Source organism: Carcharhinus amblyrhynchos, chromosome 7, assembly GCF_965287045.1.
Source record: "Carcharhinus amblyrhynchos chromosome 7, sCarAmb.v2.hapA, whole genome shotgun sequence".
Classification (NCBI taxonomy): domain Eukaryota; kingdom Metazoa; phylum Chordata; class Chondrichthyes; order Carcharhiniformes; family Carcharhinidae; genus Carcharhinus; species Carcharhinus amblyrhynchos.
Window position 1 is genome coordinate 101917183 of NC_137330.1, and position 18902 is coordinate 101936084.

At 49.8% G+C, this 18902-nt stretch overlaps 1 protein-coding gene across 2 annotated transcripts; it reads right to left on the minus strand.

Annotated features, from left to right (window-relative positions):
• Positions 1-4063: 4063 nt before the first annotated feature.
• On the minus strand, positions 4064-18762 carry bend3 (BEN domain containing 3). Of its 2 annotated transcripts, XM_080192845.1 has the most exons (4): positions 18461-18762; positions 16341-16450; positions 12154-12356; positions 4064-9256 (listed from the first exon to the last, which is right to left on the minus strand). In XM_080192845.1, exons 2-4 carry the CDS (start codon positions 16441-16443, stop codon positions 6995-6997), a joined length of 2568 nt encoding a protein of 855 aa, XP_080048971.1. In that variant the 5' UTR covers positions 16444-16450; positions 18461-18762; the 3' UTR covers positions 4064-6994. The 2 variants fall into 2 exon arrangements, with proteins under 2 accessions (XP_080048971.1, XP_080048972.1); XM_080192846.1 differs by lacking the exons at positions 16341-16450; positions 18461-18762 and having other exon boundaries at positions 4064-9251; positions 12154-12225.
• Positions 18763-18902: the final 140 nt, after the last annotated feature.

Consider the following 18902-nt stretch of genomic DNA (forward strand, 5'->3'; position numbering starts at 1 on the left):
CATAGAAAGCATTCTTTCAGGTTGTATCATAACTTGATATGGCTCCTGCTCTGCCAAAGTCCGCAAGGAACTACAAAAGGTCCTGAACGTAGCCCAACCCATTACGCAAACCAGCCTCCCATCCACTGACTCTGTCTACACTTCCCACTGCCTTTGCAAAGCAGCCAGCATAATTAAGGATGCCACACACCCGGATATTCTCTGTTCCACCTTCTTCCTTCGGGAAAAAGATACAAAAGTCTGAGGTCATGTACCAACCAACACAAAAACAGCTTCTTCCCTGCTGCTGTCAGTCTTTTGAATGGACTTACTTTGCACTAAGTTGATTTTTCTCCACACCCTGGCTATGACTGTAATAGTACATTCTGCACTCTCTCATTTCCTTCTCTATGAATGATATGCTTTGTCTGTATAGCGCACAAGAAACAATACTTTACATTGTATGTTAATACATGTGACAATAATAAGTCAAATCAAATCTACATAGGGCGTCACTTGCTATTTATTGTCATTATCCAGTGCAATGGAATCCTGGTTAGAGATATTTGCAACATGGAGTTGTGGGGAAGGTGGGCAAGGATTGAAGAAATGACACCAAGTACCAATGACTCAGTCCACAATAAATTTATACAACATAAACTGATGAGCTATCCAATATCATGTTTTGGCAAAGGTTATTCCGGCAGTGATTCCAGTTTTCTAATTGTCTTACTTAAAACTAAAGGGTGTCTGAGAGGAAACAAGGTAGTGCCTTTGAGTCTTTTTGATTTCATTATTTGATGACTAACTCTAAAGGAGCTTGAAATGTGGACTGGGCTCCCCTATTTTTCATTAACTCGCTGCCCCTCAGCAATATCACTTTAAAATCTGTTAGGTTCTAAATGCAGACTCAACCCCACAACCACCTGTCCCTACCCCTCCACTGCCTTTGTGTTGTCAGACTGAATGCCCCAATGTCCAGTCCTGGATGAGCCAGAACTTTCTCCAATTAAATGTTGTGAAGACCAAAGTCATTGGCTGGAATTCTCTGGCCGTTCACGTCGGTGGGATTCTCCAATCCCGCCGGCAGTGCATCCTCGCCTGCAGGTTTTCCGCCGGCATAGGGTGACATCAGTGGGAATTCTGACTGACAGCAGCAGGACCGGAAGGCAGGTTGAATAATCATTTGTTTGCCCCTTCAACAGCGAGGAACAGACAGAGTAGCATTTAATTTTCTGTAGTAAGGTCTTCAATGGCGATGAAATGGATCTTTTGGAAGGAACGAGCATCCACAGAGTGAACAGTGGAATCCAGTTGGTTCTGCTTGAGGATCTTGATTTTTTTTAGATGAAATGCCCTTTGCTGCAGCAAAAAGCACAGTAGGCGATGCTTCCATAACTGTTCCCTCAGCTACGCTTTTTTATCTTGAGCCACTTATGGATGTCCATTTTTCAGTTTTGGAGTTACGTCAAACTACAGTGTGGGTATGCCTCAGTTGGCAGTACTCACAGCTGAGTCAGAAGGTGGGCAGTTCAAGTCCCATTTCAGGGATTTGCACAAACCAGCCTCCTATCCATTCACTCTGTCTACACTTCCCGCTGCCTCAACAAAGCAGCCAGCATGATTAAAGATCCCATGCACCCTAGACATTCTCTCTTCCGCCTTCTTCTGTTGGGAAAAAGATACAAAAGTCTGAGGTCACGTACCAACCGACTCAAGAACAACTTCTTCCCAGCTGCTATCAGATTTTTGAATGGACTTTCTTTGCATTAAGTTGATCTTTCTCTACACCCTAGCTATGACTGTAACACTACATTCTGCACTCTCTCGTTTCCTTCTCTATGAACGGTACATTTTGTCTATACAGCGAGCAAGAAACAATACTTTTCACAATAAATCAAATCAAATCATTTGAGCACAGTAATCTCGGTTGACATTCCTGTACTGCACTATCAGAGATGCCATTTTCAGATAGACATTAAACCAAGCTCCCATTTGCTCTCTCAAGTGGATGTAGCAGATCACAGAGTATTATTTTGAAAATAAAAAGCAGTGTAGTCATCCCCGTGTAGTGACCATTATCTATCTCTCAATGAACATCACATAAACACATTGGGATGAATTTTCCCGTTCCACCCGCCACGGGAGTGGTATCGAATGGCGGACCATGGGAAGGTCTGTTGACCTCGGGCAGGATTTTGTGTAGCAAGTGTGGCCGGGAAATCCCACCCATCGACTTGTCATTGTTATATTGCTGCTTGTTACAGCTTTCTACATACAAATTAGCTACCGTGCTTTCTTCATTACAGCAGAGGCTACATTTAAAAAACACTTCATTGACTGTAAAGTGCTATGGGGTGACCTGTGGCCATGATAGGTGCTATATAAATTCAATTCAAATCCATCTTTTAAGTAGTCTTTATGTCTTTTTTGCAAAACACAACAAAAATCATTTCTCATCTGTCAATGTGCCATAAAAGAATTTTAGGATTGATTCATGGACAAAACCATAAAAGATATTACTGCCCCCTGAGCAGATGCACCACAGAAAGCATTCTTTCTGATTGTATAGAATCCCTACAGTACAGAAAGAGGCCATCTGGCCCATCGAGCCTGCAGTGCCAACAATTCCTCTCAGCCCCGTAACCCCACCCCTGCTAGTCCCCCTGGCACTAAGGGCCAATTTAGCATGGCCAATCAACCAAACCCGCACATCTTTGGACTGAGAGAGGAAACCGGAGCACTCGGAGGAAACAGCATGCAGACACGGGGAGAATGTGCAAACTCCACAGACAGTGGCCCAAGGCTGGAGCTGAACCTGGGTCCCTGGCGCTGTGAGACAGCAGGTCTAGCTGCTGTGCTGGCTTTAACTATTAGTACTATTCCCTCTCCTTTTTTATCTCTCACTCTATCTACATCACAGTTTGTTATGGCTCCTGCTCTGGCCAAGACTGCAAGGAACTACAAAGAGTTGTGAACGTATCCCAGTCCGTCACACAAACTAGCCTCCCATCCATTGATTCCGTCTAAACTTCCTGCTGCCTGGGGAAAGCAGCCAGTATAATCAATGACCTCACAGACCCTGGACATATCCTCTTCCACCTTCTTCCATTCGGAAAAGGTCACACACCAACCAACTCAAGAACAGCTTCTTCCCAAAAACAAAAGGGGGCTGTCCGAGATTGGGAGATGTGAGGTTGGAGGCTGTGGAGGGAAGATCCCTGGAGGAGATGAGGTTATTAACAGTCCTAGAAACAGTGGCTTGATGTCCGATGGATGGGTTGTAATGTGGGGGGCGGTGAGAGGAAGCACCCGAGGGTTGGCACTCAGACTCTATGAGGTAGAGGTACATACGCCAGACAACAACAGCACTGCCTTTGTCAGCGGGTTTGATGAAAGGTCAGGGTTGATCCTAAGAGAGAAAAGTGCAGCAAGTTCAGAAAGAAACAAGTTAGTGGTTGAGAACAGCAGAGAAATTGAGATAGCCAATGTCTTGACGACAGCTTCTTCCCAAGTTTTGAATGGATCTACTGCATATTAAGCTGATCTATCTCTTCACCCTGGCTGTGACTGTAACACTATATTCAGCACCCTCTCCTTCCCTTTTCCCCTATCTACTTTATGAACAGTATGTTTTGTCTATATATTGCACAAGAAACAATACTTTTCACTGTATCCCAATACATGTGACAATAATAAATCACATCAAAGATACAGAGACAGCAATCAAAATAGGAAACTTGGATTCAATTTTGCTTTGGAAAAGTGGAAAATTTGAGATGATCTAATTGGTGTTGTCACCATTACTAAGGGAATGAGCAAAATCGATCAGAGCAAATTCTTTGCCATGGTGAAGTTCACCTCCCAGGGCACACAAGTTAAAAATGAGGATGGTAAGAATGAGAAAGTACCAAACGATGACAAGCTGTGCATTAAAGTGGGACCACATTGTATCGAGAGATACGTGGATGCATTTCTGGCAAAAGAAGGGATTAAAGGATTATGGTGAGAATGTGGGTTGATAGTCCAAGCTTCAAACAACATAAAAGGCAAATTGTAGGTTAACCACACAAATGTCAAAGAGTATCGTTAATATTGCAAGAATTTAATCATTTCCATAAAGTCATTCAAATTAATGTCAGGTTGAATGAACTGTTCTTTCGTATTGATGGGTCACTACGAGGTACTTTGGTAGTAATGTCTTCACAGTTCCAACAGAAATAAAATTGCCAGTGCTCAACACAAGTGGTTTTGTTAATAAAGATAATAATTCTATTTAAAATATTATTTACATGAGCTGATTATCAATAACTAACTTATACACAATTAGACTGAAACAAGATAGAGTAAGTGATAACCAAACTATAAAACCTGGGCTCGGTCTAGCAGCAAAATCCTCAAAAGGCAAATTCATCACGACGGTATTTTTATAAGCACTAAAATGGAGAATTCTTTCAGAAAAAAAACCTTCTGACTGTTCTCACAGACATTGGCTTATCTGTGGGAGAGGCAGAAAGAGGCCATTCAGCCCATCATCGAGCCTACACCAACCACAATTCCACCCAGGCTCTATCCCCATAACCCCACGTATTTACCCTGCCAGTCCCCCTGACACCAAGGCAAGATTTAGCAAGGCCGATCCACCTAACTCACTGAGAGGGGAAATCAGGGCACTGGGAGTAACTCCACGGAGACATGGAGAGAATGTGCAAACTCCGCACAGACAGTCGTCCGAGTCCGAAATCGAACCCAGGTCCTGGTGCTATGAAGCAGCAGTGCTAACCACTGTGCCACCTGTGGTGTGGTGTGTTTTTAATTCTTTATTATGCTCCTGAGTAAAACCACTAGCACTGACCTAAGGTGTTAACCTGGAAAATGCTCAAGCATCTCAGTGTATTTTTCCTTCGCCGTACATTGTGTTTCAAAGACAACAGTTAGGCAACACGTAGGTGTTGCCAACTGGTGATCAGTTGGCTAATTTGTGACCACTGTTTCCAGTACTCCTGTTTCTGACACCCGATGAGATGTTAAACTGGTTTCAGCATGATTTCTCCTCACCTCAGCCTCCCACATTTCCCTTCGCTTTGGCAAACCGGCAAAACTTCTGAGCCGCGCTCTCCTGCGGGGTGAAAGGTCGGGGCTCTCACATTCTCCACGGGAATGAGCAGCTCTGACCAGCGTCTCTCTCATACACACTACCATCTCCATGGAAACAAGCCTCACCAGACTAGCCTCCCATACTGGCATCTCCATGGAAACCAGCTTTTCCCCGGGCCCAGCCTTTCACAGGTCTGTATCTCCATAGGAACATGGGCCTGCGGGCACCTACTTGCGTCACATCACCTCTTCACCACCAAAACCTGTCAAACTCCCACCCGTGAAAGATGGGGCGGAAGAAAATTAAAAAACTGCACGCAAGAGTAACAGAAACAGCTGGAAGTCGCTGTTCCCTCAGACAGTAGGATAACAGCACCATTACATCACATTCAGCACATTTACTGTGGATTTATACATCAGGACATGTTAAAGACTCTGACACAGGGAGGGGAAACAGGGCTAGTTGCTGGCCTTAGCTTTTCTCTGGGTGGGAGCTGCAGAGTGAAGGCCAGCCCTCTTCCCCAGGGATAGTCACCCCCAGGCTGCTCTGGGCACCCACTATAGTTGCAGTAGTAAGACAGCAGCTTTCCCATCCATCTGCCCACCCTCCGGGGGAGACTCAATGTGCCTTTCACTGGCAGTTGGATTTGAAGTCAGACCTTGGGAATGAAAAGTCAGCACAATAATCACACAACAGCCCACGTACCAGGTTATCGAATATTCATTTTGTACACCACAGGGCTGTTGTTATCACTCCCACCCCATCACAGTGAGAATTGTGTGGGTGAATGGTTAAGGACGGCACAGTGGTTAGCACTGCTGCCTCACAGCGCCAGGGACCCGGGTTTGATTCCTAGCTTGGGTCACTGCCTGTGTGGAGTTTGCACATTCTCCCCATGTCTGTATGGGTTTCTTTTGGGTGCTCCGGTTTCCTCCCACAGTCCAAAGGCGTGCGGGTTAGTGGTTTGGCCATGCTAAATTGCCCCTTAGTGTCAGGGGGCTAGCTAGGGTAAATGCATGAGGTTAAGGGGATAGGCCCTGGCTGGGATTGTGGTTGGTGCAGACTCAATGGGCCGAAAGGCCTCCTTCTGCACAGTGGGATTCTATGGTGGGGAATGGCTGGGAGAGTGAGTGTTGGCACCATTTTCCCAATGAGTTCCCACCACCTGCTATTTTTACTTCCCTGAATTCAGGTGCAGGATTGGCCACCCGAACCTACATGCCTGGGGCCTCACTGAAACATGTCATCAAGACAGACATGTCATTTTAACCCCAGGCTTCAGTAACGCCTGGGCAGTCTCGCAATTGTCAATATAACCTACCTCGGATCTGCCAGGCCCGGGTTACATCACCCCCCCCCCGTCCCCCATTTCCTGCTTTCATTGCAACCTTGTCAAATCCCCACCTCAGCCCAAATCTGAACTCATCTCACTGGGGGGACCATTTCCGTGGGACCCCAGCAATCAGCGGTCCACCAGTTTTGACTACATTCCTGCCAGCCATGAGGCAAGACTCAGTGTTGGGTTTAAACTGGTCAGGCCTCACACTCCAGCCCAACAACATGGCTGATTTCACCTACACCTTCTTGGTCACCCAGTTCCCAGTTAAAACCTGACCCTTTCTGATACGTTCACTGCACGAGGAAGGACACAGAATCAAGCTTTCTCTGCAATGAAGGAAACTAACAATAGCAGGGCACCTTTCGCTTTGCGATAGCAACAGTAGGGAGACTCTGCACCCAATCAAATAACTCGTTTATTCGGGGTTTGGGGATCGGAAAACAAATGAATTAAACATGAAATAAATAATAGGTGAGAACTCCCAGAGTGTGCTCTTTTCTGAGCTGGCACTTGTAAAACACATTTTTAGCTTATCTACGCCTGTCATAATCTTCACACATTTGCCATCAAAAAGCTGCCTAAACCTGAGTGTTTCTAGTGGTGGGATTTCTCGTGGCCTTGGCCTTTCCCATCACCTTGGACTTCCTCCTGTCAGGCCTCCTGCACCTCTCGTCGATACTGGGTATGCACTCCAGGTGCCACACTTGATCGTTGCTGGCTCGGGGATAAACCGCTTCCACGTAATGGCGGATAAGCCTCAAGCGGAGCGGATCCAGCTGCTTCTTGTTGCAGGCGCCCGAGTGGTTGTACTGCAGCCTGAGATTTTCAGAGGTGAAGAGCTCCGGGAAGATCCGGACGAGAAGGCGGGCGGCAAAGTTCCCGATGGACAGGCTGTCCTGGACTATTTCCTTTAACTCTTTCGTGGAAAGCAGGTGCTTGTTTGGGACTGGGAAATCCAGAGTGGGCACGGTTAGTTCGTCGAGCGCCACTTTGCAGAAGTTCCTGTGGTAGCGCTCTGTCCTCTCGGGTGCCAGGAGGACGGTTTCCTTCCTGGCGGGCTCTGGTTGCGCCGAGGTGTTGGGTTCTTCCTTCACTGTGCCGATGATGGTTTTCTTCCTCTGCTGCTGATAAACGCGCCTTTGCTCGGTGTCCCTGCGGCGGCACCTCTCGTCCAGCTTGGAAACAAACTCTTGGTTCCACACCTTGTCGCACTTGGCCCTGGGGTACATCAGCTGCACGTAGTGTCGGATGAGCTTTATCCGGACCGGGTCCAGTTGCTTCTTGCCAAGGGAGCCGCTGCAGTTGTACTGCTTCCTCAGGTTCTCCAGCGTGAAGAGCTCGGGAAACAGCCTGACCAGCAAGCGGGAGGCAAAGTTTCCAATGGACAGGCTGCTCTCGTAGATGTTTTTCAACTGCTGCTTGCTGAGCAGGTAGTCTGGGCAAGGTACCTCAAAGTCGGGGGGGGGGATGACGAGGCTGTGGAAATCGATGGGCATCAGCCAGATCTTCTTGGACCTCTGGCTGGATCGATCCAAGTCGCAGCTGTCGCTGCCGGCGGGTAGGTTCGGGGAGCAGTGGCTCCCAGTTCTGAAGACGTCGGACTCGCTCTCGTCGGAATTCATGTTCGCCAGCTCTTCGTCCACCTTCTGGGTGACCTGCTGAAACCAAACCTCGTCTTCCTGCACGTCGGGGAAGTAGATCTCCACGTAGCGGCGGACAACCTGCAGTCTCTGAGGGTCCAGCGGCTGCTTCGCCGACGAGCCGTAGCAGCTGGACTGCGAGGCCAAACACCGCGTGTCGAAGAGCTCGGGGAAGAGCCGGCGCACCAGCAGAACGGCAAATTCTCCAGGAGACGAAGCCTCGTCCAGGTACTCGCTGATCTCCTGGGGTTCCAGGACCAAGTCCGAGCTGGCGCTGCTGCAGGAATCCAAGGACAGCCCTTCGTCTTGTGCGTTGCTGTCAGCGTAGCGGTTGGGCTGGGGCTGCTCCGCCACCCGGTCGGACTGATAAAAACCGATCGCCTTGGCGTCCTGCTGGCCGCTCTCCATCTCCCTCTGCGCCCAGAACCTGCTGAAGAAGTCGCTCACCTGCGGCAGGCACTCCGTCTGCCAGACGTCCCCGTTCCTGGCCGACGGGTAACAGACCTCAATGTAGTTTCTGATGAGCTGGAGGTGGAGAGAGTCCAGCTTCTTCTCAGACACGTTGCCGCAGGCGTCGCAGCCCCTGCTGGCCCCCTGGTCTTCAGTGAAGAGCTCCGGGAAGAGCTGCACTAGCAAGCGGCAGGCAAAGTCCCCGGTGGAGGAGCTCTGCTCCAGGACCTGCTTGAGTTCGGCGTTGTTGAGCTGGTACTCCGTGGGTGGCGAGAACTCCATCACCAGCTCGCCAGGGTCCACTTGCTTCTTGATTCTGTTCACCTCCAACGAGAGCAAGTCGATCTTGCTGTGCAGCTGGCTCATGGTAGAGTTCAGGGTGTTGAGAGTGAAAATCATCTTGTGGATCAGTGAGTAGAGGGTCAAGTCACCGTCAGCCCCTTGGGCTGGCGAGGGGGAAGGGTAACTCTTGCGGTGGTCGCTGAGGTTTCGCTGCTGTGAGAGGCTGTTGAAGTAAGCTCGCTCCGAAGCCTCGTGGGACGAGTGCTGATCCACAGCCTGGACGCTTCGCCGCTCTGCTATTTTGTGTGAGATGCTGTACAGTGGCTTCCTGTACGAGGGCTTGTCCTGAGGACCATCGTCACATTCCATCAACAAATCTGTCGTGCCCTCCTTCACTTTGGCTGCATCATCAGAGTTTCCCTGGGGAGATACTGCAGCGTCTATGCCATTTAAACTTGCAAACCTGCCCTTAAAACACAAAGTACAACACCTTTAGTGAAAATTGTACAACCGAAATCCCTACAGTGCAGAAAGAAGTCATTCGGCCCATTGAGCCTGCACCACCCACAATCCCACCCAACCCCTATCCCATAACCCCACATATTTACACTGTTAATCTCCCTGATACTAAGGGGCAATTTACCATGGCCAATTCATCTAACCCACACTTTTTTTTTGGACTGTGGGAGGAAATCGAAGTACCTGGTGGAAAGACATGGGGAAAACGTACAAACTCCACTCAGATAGTGACCCGAGCCAGGAGTCAAAGATACAAGCAAATGTATCTGCCCTCCTTAGATTTTACACTATGTCTATCATACAAACCAATAGCAAATGTTTCCCAACATTTCTTTGCTTGTTTTGTTTAAATGATATTCAGTTTATAAAGGCTGGAGGCAGGTCATGCCACAGCTAACTGGATATGTTATTCATTTGTGGGTATGGGTGTCGCTGGCTGGCCAGCATTTATTGCCCATCCCTAGTTGCCCTTGGTCAGACGGCAGTTGAGAGTCAACCACATTGCTGTGACTCTGGAGTCACATGTAGGCCAGACCGGGTAAGGACAGCAGATTTCCTTCCCTAAAGGACATTAGTGAACCAAATGGGTTTTTTCTGACAATCGACAATGGTTTCATGGTCATCAGCAGATTCTTAATTCCAGATATCTTTTATTGAATTCAAATTCCACCATCTTCCATGGTGGGATTTGAACCCGTGTCCCCAGATCATTAGCTGAGTTTCTGGATTAACGGTCTAGCAATAAGATCACTAGGCCATTGCCTCCCCTAAATTGAAAAACTGTTACTCCATTACATAACAATCCAACTACACGAGCTGCAGAGAGGCGATGGCCAAGTAGTATCGTCACTGGACAAGTAATGCCAAGAGCCAGGGTGATGCTCTGGGGATCTATGTTCCAATCCCACCACAGCAGTTGGTGAAATTTGAAGTCAATAAAAATCTGGAACTAAAAGTTTAAATGTTGACCATGAAACCGCTATCATTTAATAAAACTCATCTGGCTCACTGGCTCATCTGGCTCATAATGTCCTTTAGGGAAGGAAATGTGCCTTGACTCCAGAACTACAGCAATGTGATGAATTCCTCTGAAACGGCCACTGAGTTCAAGGGTGTCTCTGTACGGGCGGAGGGTGCGGGTGGGTTCTCTGTGCAGGGGGAGGGTGCAGGTGTCCCTGTCCGGGTGTCTCTGTGCAGATGGAAGATGCGGGTGTCCCCGTGCGGGGGGGAGGAGGGTGCGGGTGGGTGTCTCCGTGCGGGGGGTGGGGGGAGGGTGCAGATGGGTGTCTCCTTGCAGAGGTGGAGGGGGCGGGTGGGTGTCTCCGTGCGGGGGGGAGGGGGAGGGTGGGTGTCTCTGTGCGGGGGGGAGGGGGCGGGTGGGTGTCTCCGTGCGGGGGGGAGGGGGAGGGTGGGTGTCTCCGTGCTGGGGGGGGAGGGTGCGGGCGTCTCCATGCGGGGGCGGAGGGTGCGGGCGTCTCCGTGCGGGGGCGGAGGGTGCGGGCGTCTCTGTGCGGGGGCGGAGGGTGCGGGCGTCTCCGTGCGGGGGGGGGGAGGGGGAGGGTGCGGGCGTCTCCGTGCGGGGGGGGGGAGGGGGAGGGTGCGGGCGTCTCCGTGCGGGGGGGGGGAGGGGGAGGGTGCGGGCGTCTCTGTGCGGGGGGGGAGGGTGCGGGCGTCTCTGTGCGGGGGGGGAGGTTGCGGGTGTCTCTGTGCGGGGGGGGGAGGGTGCGGGCGTCTCTGTGCGGGGGGGGAGGGTGCGGGTGTGTCTCTGTGCGGGGGGGGAGGTTGCGGGTGTCTCTGTGCAGGGGGGGAGGGTGCGGGCGTCTCTGTGCGGGGGGGGAGGGTGCGGGCGTCTCTGTGCGGGGGGGGAGGGTGCGGGCGTCTCTGTGCGGGGGGGGGGGGGGAGGGGGGTTGTCACCATGCTGGTGGAGGGCGTTTCTTTAAAATAACTGTGAGAAATATGTACCCTATTGAGATACCTGAGGACCTGAGAATAGGAGCAAGGATGTCTGACTGCTGGTGGAGGGTGACTCTGTACTGGTGGAGGGTGACTCTGTACTGGTGGAGGGTGACTCTGTACTGGTGGAGGGTGTACAGCTCTCCCAGAGCTTCTCTTCATACATGGATGGCCTGGGGGCTCAGATTGCTGCTTTGTGCCTCGTGGGTCTGGAAGTGCTGGTGCCTATTGATACATATACATATAGGGATGGGCTGGTCAAACCAGCGATGCCTATATCTCATGAATTAATTTTTTAAAATTGAAACACAAAGAGGGGAAGAACTTAGTGTTTCTTTGAAATAACTGTGACAAATATGTACGCTATTGAGATACCTGAGGATCTGAGAACAGGAGCAAGGATGTCTCACTGCAGCTATACAGGGCCTGGGTGAGAGCACACCTGAGATATTGTGCAGTATTGGTCTCCTTATCTAAGCAATAATATACTTGCCATAGAGGGAATGTCACAAAGGTTCTGGGGATGGTAGGGCTGTTGTATGAGGAGAGATTGGGTCAACTGGGTTCCTGAGAGGTCCACAACAGTGGCCATGAAGATCAGAGCTGGGATGTCCAGTTCCAGTCAGTCGCCATGAACTTCTCCCAACTCAACAGCAACACAACTGTGACCAAGAGCTTCGTAAAAAGTGGAATCCAACCTACATTTGACCACAGCGCATGAAAGTGCATCAGTACTCCAAAGCCTGGCCTCTGGCGCTAAGTTAAAGCACATTAAAATATAACTACATATAGATCAATAACATTTAAACAGTATGTTATTTTGGAATAAAGAATGACAAGGCTGAAAGATCTTCGTATGGTTAAAATATACTGCGATATAGATGATACTTACCTCACGGATAACTCTCCTCCTTTTCCGGACAATGGGACTCCCGCCTTCCGGAATCATCTCAGCAGAACCATTCTGTATCTGCGTTCGTTTTGCCGAATCCTGTACATAGCTGGGCTCTGTGGCTCTATGCGGACTGCAGCCACCCACATCAGCCTCTTTGCTGCTAATTTCTGCTTTGACCCTGTCAATACTGACCTTTGTCGCTGTGAGGGCGAGAGGAAAACATAAAGATATCAAGTTATTTGTTCCCACAATACGATAACAGCATTCATTGATTTCTCAGTTCAAGCTCTATCTGAACTCTAGCTTTATTTTGCTCTACCTCTTTCTGGTGAACAAACATGTAGTTGACTTAAACATCAAAGTGAAAACAGAAGGATATTCAGGCAACTTCGGTACCTTAGATATTTACAGGTTCAGACAACAGATAAGAATGGCTCTTTAGCAGGAAGAGTAAGGACTTTGTTTCAAAATTTATTAAGTTTTATAAATACAATTTGGCAATTAATTTAAGGCTTCAAGAATTGTAAGTAGCTCTGACCGAGGGGTATAGATTTGAATGCACAAGATAGAGGCATGTCTGTCCTAATGCAGTGAGGTGTATACCCTTTCAGGTCTAAATCCTTTGGGGGTTTTAATGTTTAAATCCCTTAGATTGGAGCTAAGAACTCTTCCAGTGACTGAATAAGCATATATATATGTACAAATATAGCAATTAAGAAAGCCAAAGGCCATTCGGCCCCTTAAGGCTGTTCTACTACTTAATATGATCATGGCCGATCTGAAAATGGCCTTAACTCCACTTTCCTGTCTGGTCACCATAATACTTGATTCCTTTCTCGAACAAGAATCTAACTGAGCTTTCAATATTTCCAAAGACTCAGCCTCCTCTGCTCCCTGTGGAAGCAAGTTACCACAGGCCAACGGTCTTCTGAGAGAGAAAAATCTCCTCATCTCCATCTTATTTTTAAACTGTGTACCCAAGTATTAGCCTCACCCACATGTGGAAAGGCCCACCCAGAATCCACCCACCAAGTCCCCCAGGCTCTATATGTATCAATAGGCAGCAGCACTTACAGGTCCCAGAGGCACAAAGCAGCAATCTGACCCCCCAGGCCATGTGTGAAGTGTAAGCTCTGGAAGAGCTGTTACAGCGCTCACCCACACCCTCCCCCGACACAGACACACCCACACCCTCCCCCGACACAGAGACACACCCACACACTCCCCACACACAGACACACCCACACACTCCCCACACACAGACACACCCGCACACTCCCCACACACAGACACACCCGCACACTCCCCACACACAGACACACCCGCACCCTCCCCACACACAGACACACCCGCACACTCCCCACACACAGACACACCCGCACACTCCCCACACACAGACACACCCACACACTCCCCACACACAGACACACCCACACACTCCCCACACACAGACACACCCGCACCCTCCCCACACACAGACACACCCGCACACTCCCCACACACAGACACACCCGCACACTCCCCACACACAGACACACCCGCACACTCCCCACACACAGACACACCCGCACCCTCCCCACACACAGACACACCCGCACACTCCCCACACACAGACACACCCACACACTCCCCACACACAGACACACCCGCACCCTCCCCACACACAGACACACCCGCACCCTCCCCACACACAGACACACCCGCACCCTCCCCACACACAGACACACCCACACCCTCCCCACACACAGACACACCCAGACACTCCCCCGACACAGAGACACACCCACACCCTCCCCCCGCACAGAGACACCCGCACCCTCCCCACACACACACACACCCACACCCTCCCCACACACAGACACACCCGCACCCTCCCCACACACACACACACCCGCACCCTCCCCACACACAGACACACCCGCACCCTCCCCACACACAGACACACCCGCACCCTCCCCACACACAGACACACCCACACCCTCCCCACACACAGACACACCCACACCCTCCCCACACACAGACACACCCGCACACTCCCCACACACAGACACACCCGCACCCTCCCCACACACAGACACACCCGCACCCTCCCCACACACAGACACACCCGCACCCTCCCCACACACAGACACACCCGCACCCTCCCCACACACAGACACACCCGCACCCTCCCCACACACAGACACACCCACACCCTCCCCACACACAGACACACCCACACACTCCCCACACACAGACACACCCACACCCTCCCCACACACAGACACACCCACACACTCCCCCGACACAGAGACACACCCACACCCTCCCCCCGCACAGAGACACCCGCACCCTCCCCACACACAGACACACCCACACACTCCCCACACACAGACACACCCACACGCTCCCCCGCAGAGACACACCCACACACTCCCCCGACACAGAGACACACCCACACACTCCCCCGCAGAGACACACCCACACACTCCCCACACACAGACACACCCGCACACTCCCCCGACACAGAGACACACCCACACACTCCCCCGCAGAGACACACCCGCACCCTCCCCCGACACAGAGACACACCCACACCCTCCCCACACACAGACACACCCACACACTACCCCCCGCAGACACACCCACACCCTCCCCACACACAGACACACCCACACACTCCCCCGACACACAGACACACCCACACCCTCCCCACACACAGACACACCCGCACCCTCCCCACACACAGACACACCCGCACACTCCCCCCCGCAGAGACACCCGCACCCTCCCCCCCCGCACAGACACACCCGCACCCTCCCCCCCCGCACAGACACACCCGCACCCTCCCCCCCCGCACAGAGACACCCGCACCCTCCTCCCCCGCACAGAGACACCTGCACCCTCCCCCCCCGCACAGAGACACCCGCACCCTCCCCACACACAGACACACCCGCACCCTCCCCCCCGCACAGAGGCACCCGCACCCTCCCCCCCGCAGAGACACCCGCACCCCACCCCACCCCTCCTATCTATCCCACTGCCACCCCCCACCACACCGTTTCCAAGTAAATGTAAAGAATATCAGCTCAGAAAATTAAGAGGCAGAATGAATTTTGTTGGGAGCTACAAAGCTGGTGGGGCTTGTTTATGGACCCCTAACAGTAGTTGTAGTATTGAGCAAAATACGCATTAAGAAATTCAAAGTGCATGAACTTGGCTAATACAGTAACCTTGGGATTCTTTAATCTGTATATCGACTGAGTAACCAAATTTGTAGTAATAGTGCAAAGGATAGATTCACAGAATGTATTCAAGGTAATTTTGTAGATCAGTCTGTCCAGCTGCCAACTAGGAAACATGTTATTTTAAATCTAATATTTGCCTTTCATACCTACTGAGTTTGTTTTATTCAGATTTAAGATCCTAGTTTCATATTTAACCATAGAATGCCTACAGTGCAGCAAAGGGCCATTCAGCCCATTGAGGCTGTACTGACAACAATCCCACCCAGGCATTATCCCCGTAACCCACATATTTACCCCACCAATCCCTTTAACCTACACATCTCCAGGACCCTAAGTGGCAATTTAGCATGGCCAATCAACCTACCCCGTACATGTTTGGACTGTGGGTTTTCTCTGGAGCACCCGGAGGAAACCCACGCAGATATGGGGAGAATGTGCAAATTCCACACAGATAGTGACCCATGTCAGGAATCGAACCTTGGTCCCTGGCACTGTGAGGCAACAGTGCTAACCACTGTGCTGCCCCGAATCATTCTCAAACTCAATATAAACTTGAATATATTATGATTGCTCTTCCCAGAGGCTCCTCTTCGACATTCATTAACTCTGTCTCAATGCAGAATATTATATTTAGATGCCTGACAATCACAAACCAAATAAATCATAAACTGCGCTTGTGCTACCCAGGTGTCATTTCATCGTTTGTCCATCTGGCGGGTAAGAAGTTAGCATGAAGAAACTTTAGTAAAACTGCAGAAGTTACCACTAAAAAACAAAGGATTGGAAAATTAAACCATTCAAGTTCCTGCTATAAAGTCAGTACTTCTCTTCTAATCTTTGCCCACGTATTGTTGAATAAGTCTGCAAATCAGTGTTTCATATCAGTCTAGAGCATAAATCCCATCACGTCAAGATGATCCTCACTCCTCACAAAATAATAATTGTAAAGGAAATTACCACGTGCTCCTGTTCCTAACTCTTCATCCTTGCAGACGGAAAGATTCTGAACTATGAATGGTGCTCTGGCTCCAAGTTCTTCATTCTGCCCTCCAATGTTCATTGTCCACCTGGAATAAAGAACTTTGCAGTTAAAACACAAATAAAGCCCACGTAATAGGTATGTGAATAACGGCTAATAAAACCATCTGGGTTAACAGCTAACAAAGCTATACATTCAATCATTAACCCTTACATAAACCCTTCTGAATTTATCAGCTTCATGCAACGAGGGGCAAGGTTTAAAGGAGATGTAAGAGGCAGATTTTTGACACAGTGAGTGGTGGGTGCTTGGAACTTATTGCCGGGGGCGCTAGTGGAAGTGGATATGGATATGGTAGTGACTTTTAAGGGGCATCTTGACAAGTACATGAATAATGATGGGAATAGAGGGATATGGTCCCTGGAAGGGTAGAGGGTTTTAGTTAAAGTCAGGCAGCATGGTCAGTGCAGGCTTGGAGGGCCGAAGGGCCTGTTCCTGTGCCGTAATGTTCTTAGTTCAATGGTTAATTTGGCTGCGGAATTAAGCACACTCGTTCTTGCAAAATGAATGACAAAAGTCTGAGAAAAAAGAGTCACTTATATGCAATTTCTCTAAATCTTCTAGACTGTTAGGTTTAAATGAAAAAAAATCCACTTTTTATTTCTTGTAAAACACACCTATTTTATTTTCTCAGAAAGCACACCTATTTTGTTTTCTCCCATTTGAACCAAATGAAACTGTTGACATTCAGGGAAAAAGTGCTGTTATAGAAGTTTCTTCTGCTCAGGATGAATTTATTCTGAGAAATTGTCTGCTGACTAGCACTTTAATGCATTCAATGTTCAACTGAGATTTTCTGTAACAGAAATACATGACAGGAAGTTGGCATTCTGGTTGGGGTGGGGGGAGGTGGTAGTGTTGAACATAACTGGCTTCCCACCACATTTCTTTTTTAATGTTTAAAGTAAAAGCAACAACTGCACTGAGCAAAGTGGAAAAGATGTGTCCTATCTGAGAATGGACTGTCATCACTCCAAAAAAGGGAACTTTTACTTTGAATGCTGGAAATGCTTATATGACCTTTTGGTACTCTGCGGTGTTACCTCACTTAACCATAAGGCCTGGTATGGGTTTATAAAGTTTAAAAGTTAAAGTTTGAAATTTATTTATTAATGTCACAATCAGCTTACATTAAATCCCCTAGTCGCCACACTCCAGCGCCTGTTCGGGTACACTGAGGGAGAATTTAGCACGGCCAACGCACCCAACCAGCACGCCTTTCGGAATCTGGGAGGAAACTGGAGCACCCAGAGGAAACCCACGTAGACATGGGGAGAACATACAATCTCCGCACAGACAGTGACCCAAGCTGGGAATTGAACTCGGGTCCCCAGTGCTGTGAGGCAGCATCACTAACCACTGTGCCACTGTGCAAAGGAGATTTGGGGAGGGCAGTTGGCACAGAAGTTGGCACCATGAGACTGAATCACCTTTGACTCAACATAAATGTGAGCTGCGGTGAGTGGCTTTGCCATGTGCCTTGGCATGGGGGAGGGGGAGGAGAGGGGAAGCAGGGAGGAGAGGGGAAGGGGGGAGTGTCAGGCCATCATGTGGAGACACTATGCCTCTCCTCAACCAGAGAGGGGAGGGAAATAAAAACCCAGAGACACAACTCAAAAGCGGAAAAAAAAACACTCCACTTCCTCTTCGCATTCAATTCACGCAACCTCCCAAGGCAGGGGAGGACCTGTACACATTACAGTGGAAGCAACAATCCCTTCTTGCTAACTTATTGAGTGAGAGGAAAGAGGGGGAGAATTCCTTCAGCAGCAGTGCTGAGAGAGAAAAGCAGCGCTGGGCTTTTGTTTCCTCTCTTCCCCTGCTGGACATGTCCAGCGTGGCGCCATGACCCTTCTCCAGAGAGGCAAGGAGTTGTGTCCTGGCTGGGCGAGAAATATCTCAGCAGATTGGAGCTGGGCTTTGCTTGCAGCACCCACTCCCCCCCCCCTCTCTCTCTCTCTCTCTCACACACACTGCGAGCTGCTGTATTTGTGTGTGAAAGAGACAAGCACACTGCGCCTCCCGCCTCACCCCTTACCTGGCCCGGCTGCCTGAGTGAGACTACCTGAGCCCCGGGCTCCCCCACTCTCTCTCTCTCCCTCTCTCTGTCCCCCGCCGCCTGTGGAAAATGGAGCCGAGTGTTTTTTCCTCTCTGACTCTTGGGTGTCCGCTCCGTGACGTGACTTTGTGTCATTTCCGCAGCCAGGCGAGAGGGAGAAAAGAAAGGAAGAGGGGAGAGAGACAGAGGGAGAGATAGAGGAATGAGACTGGGAGAGGAGAGAGAGGACACACAGCAATGGGAGGCACCAGTAAACAGAAACACCAGCAGGGCAATGAAGAGAATAGAACAGGGAGAAAGGGAAGGGATTGGGGATGAAAAAAAAAAGGAATGGGATTTCTTTTTTTTAAAAAAAAGGGACAGAGAGCCAGGAGTTGGCAGAATGCAATGCCACTCTTATTTTATAGACTTTCTTTTAAAT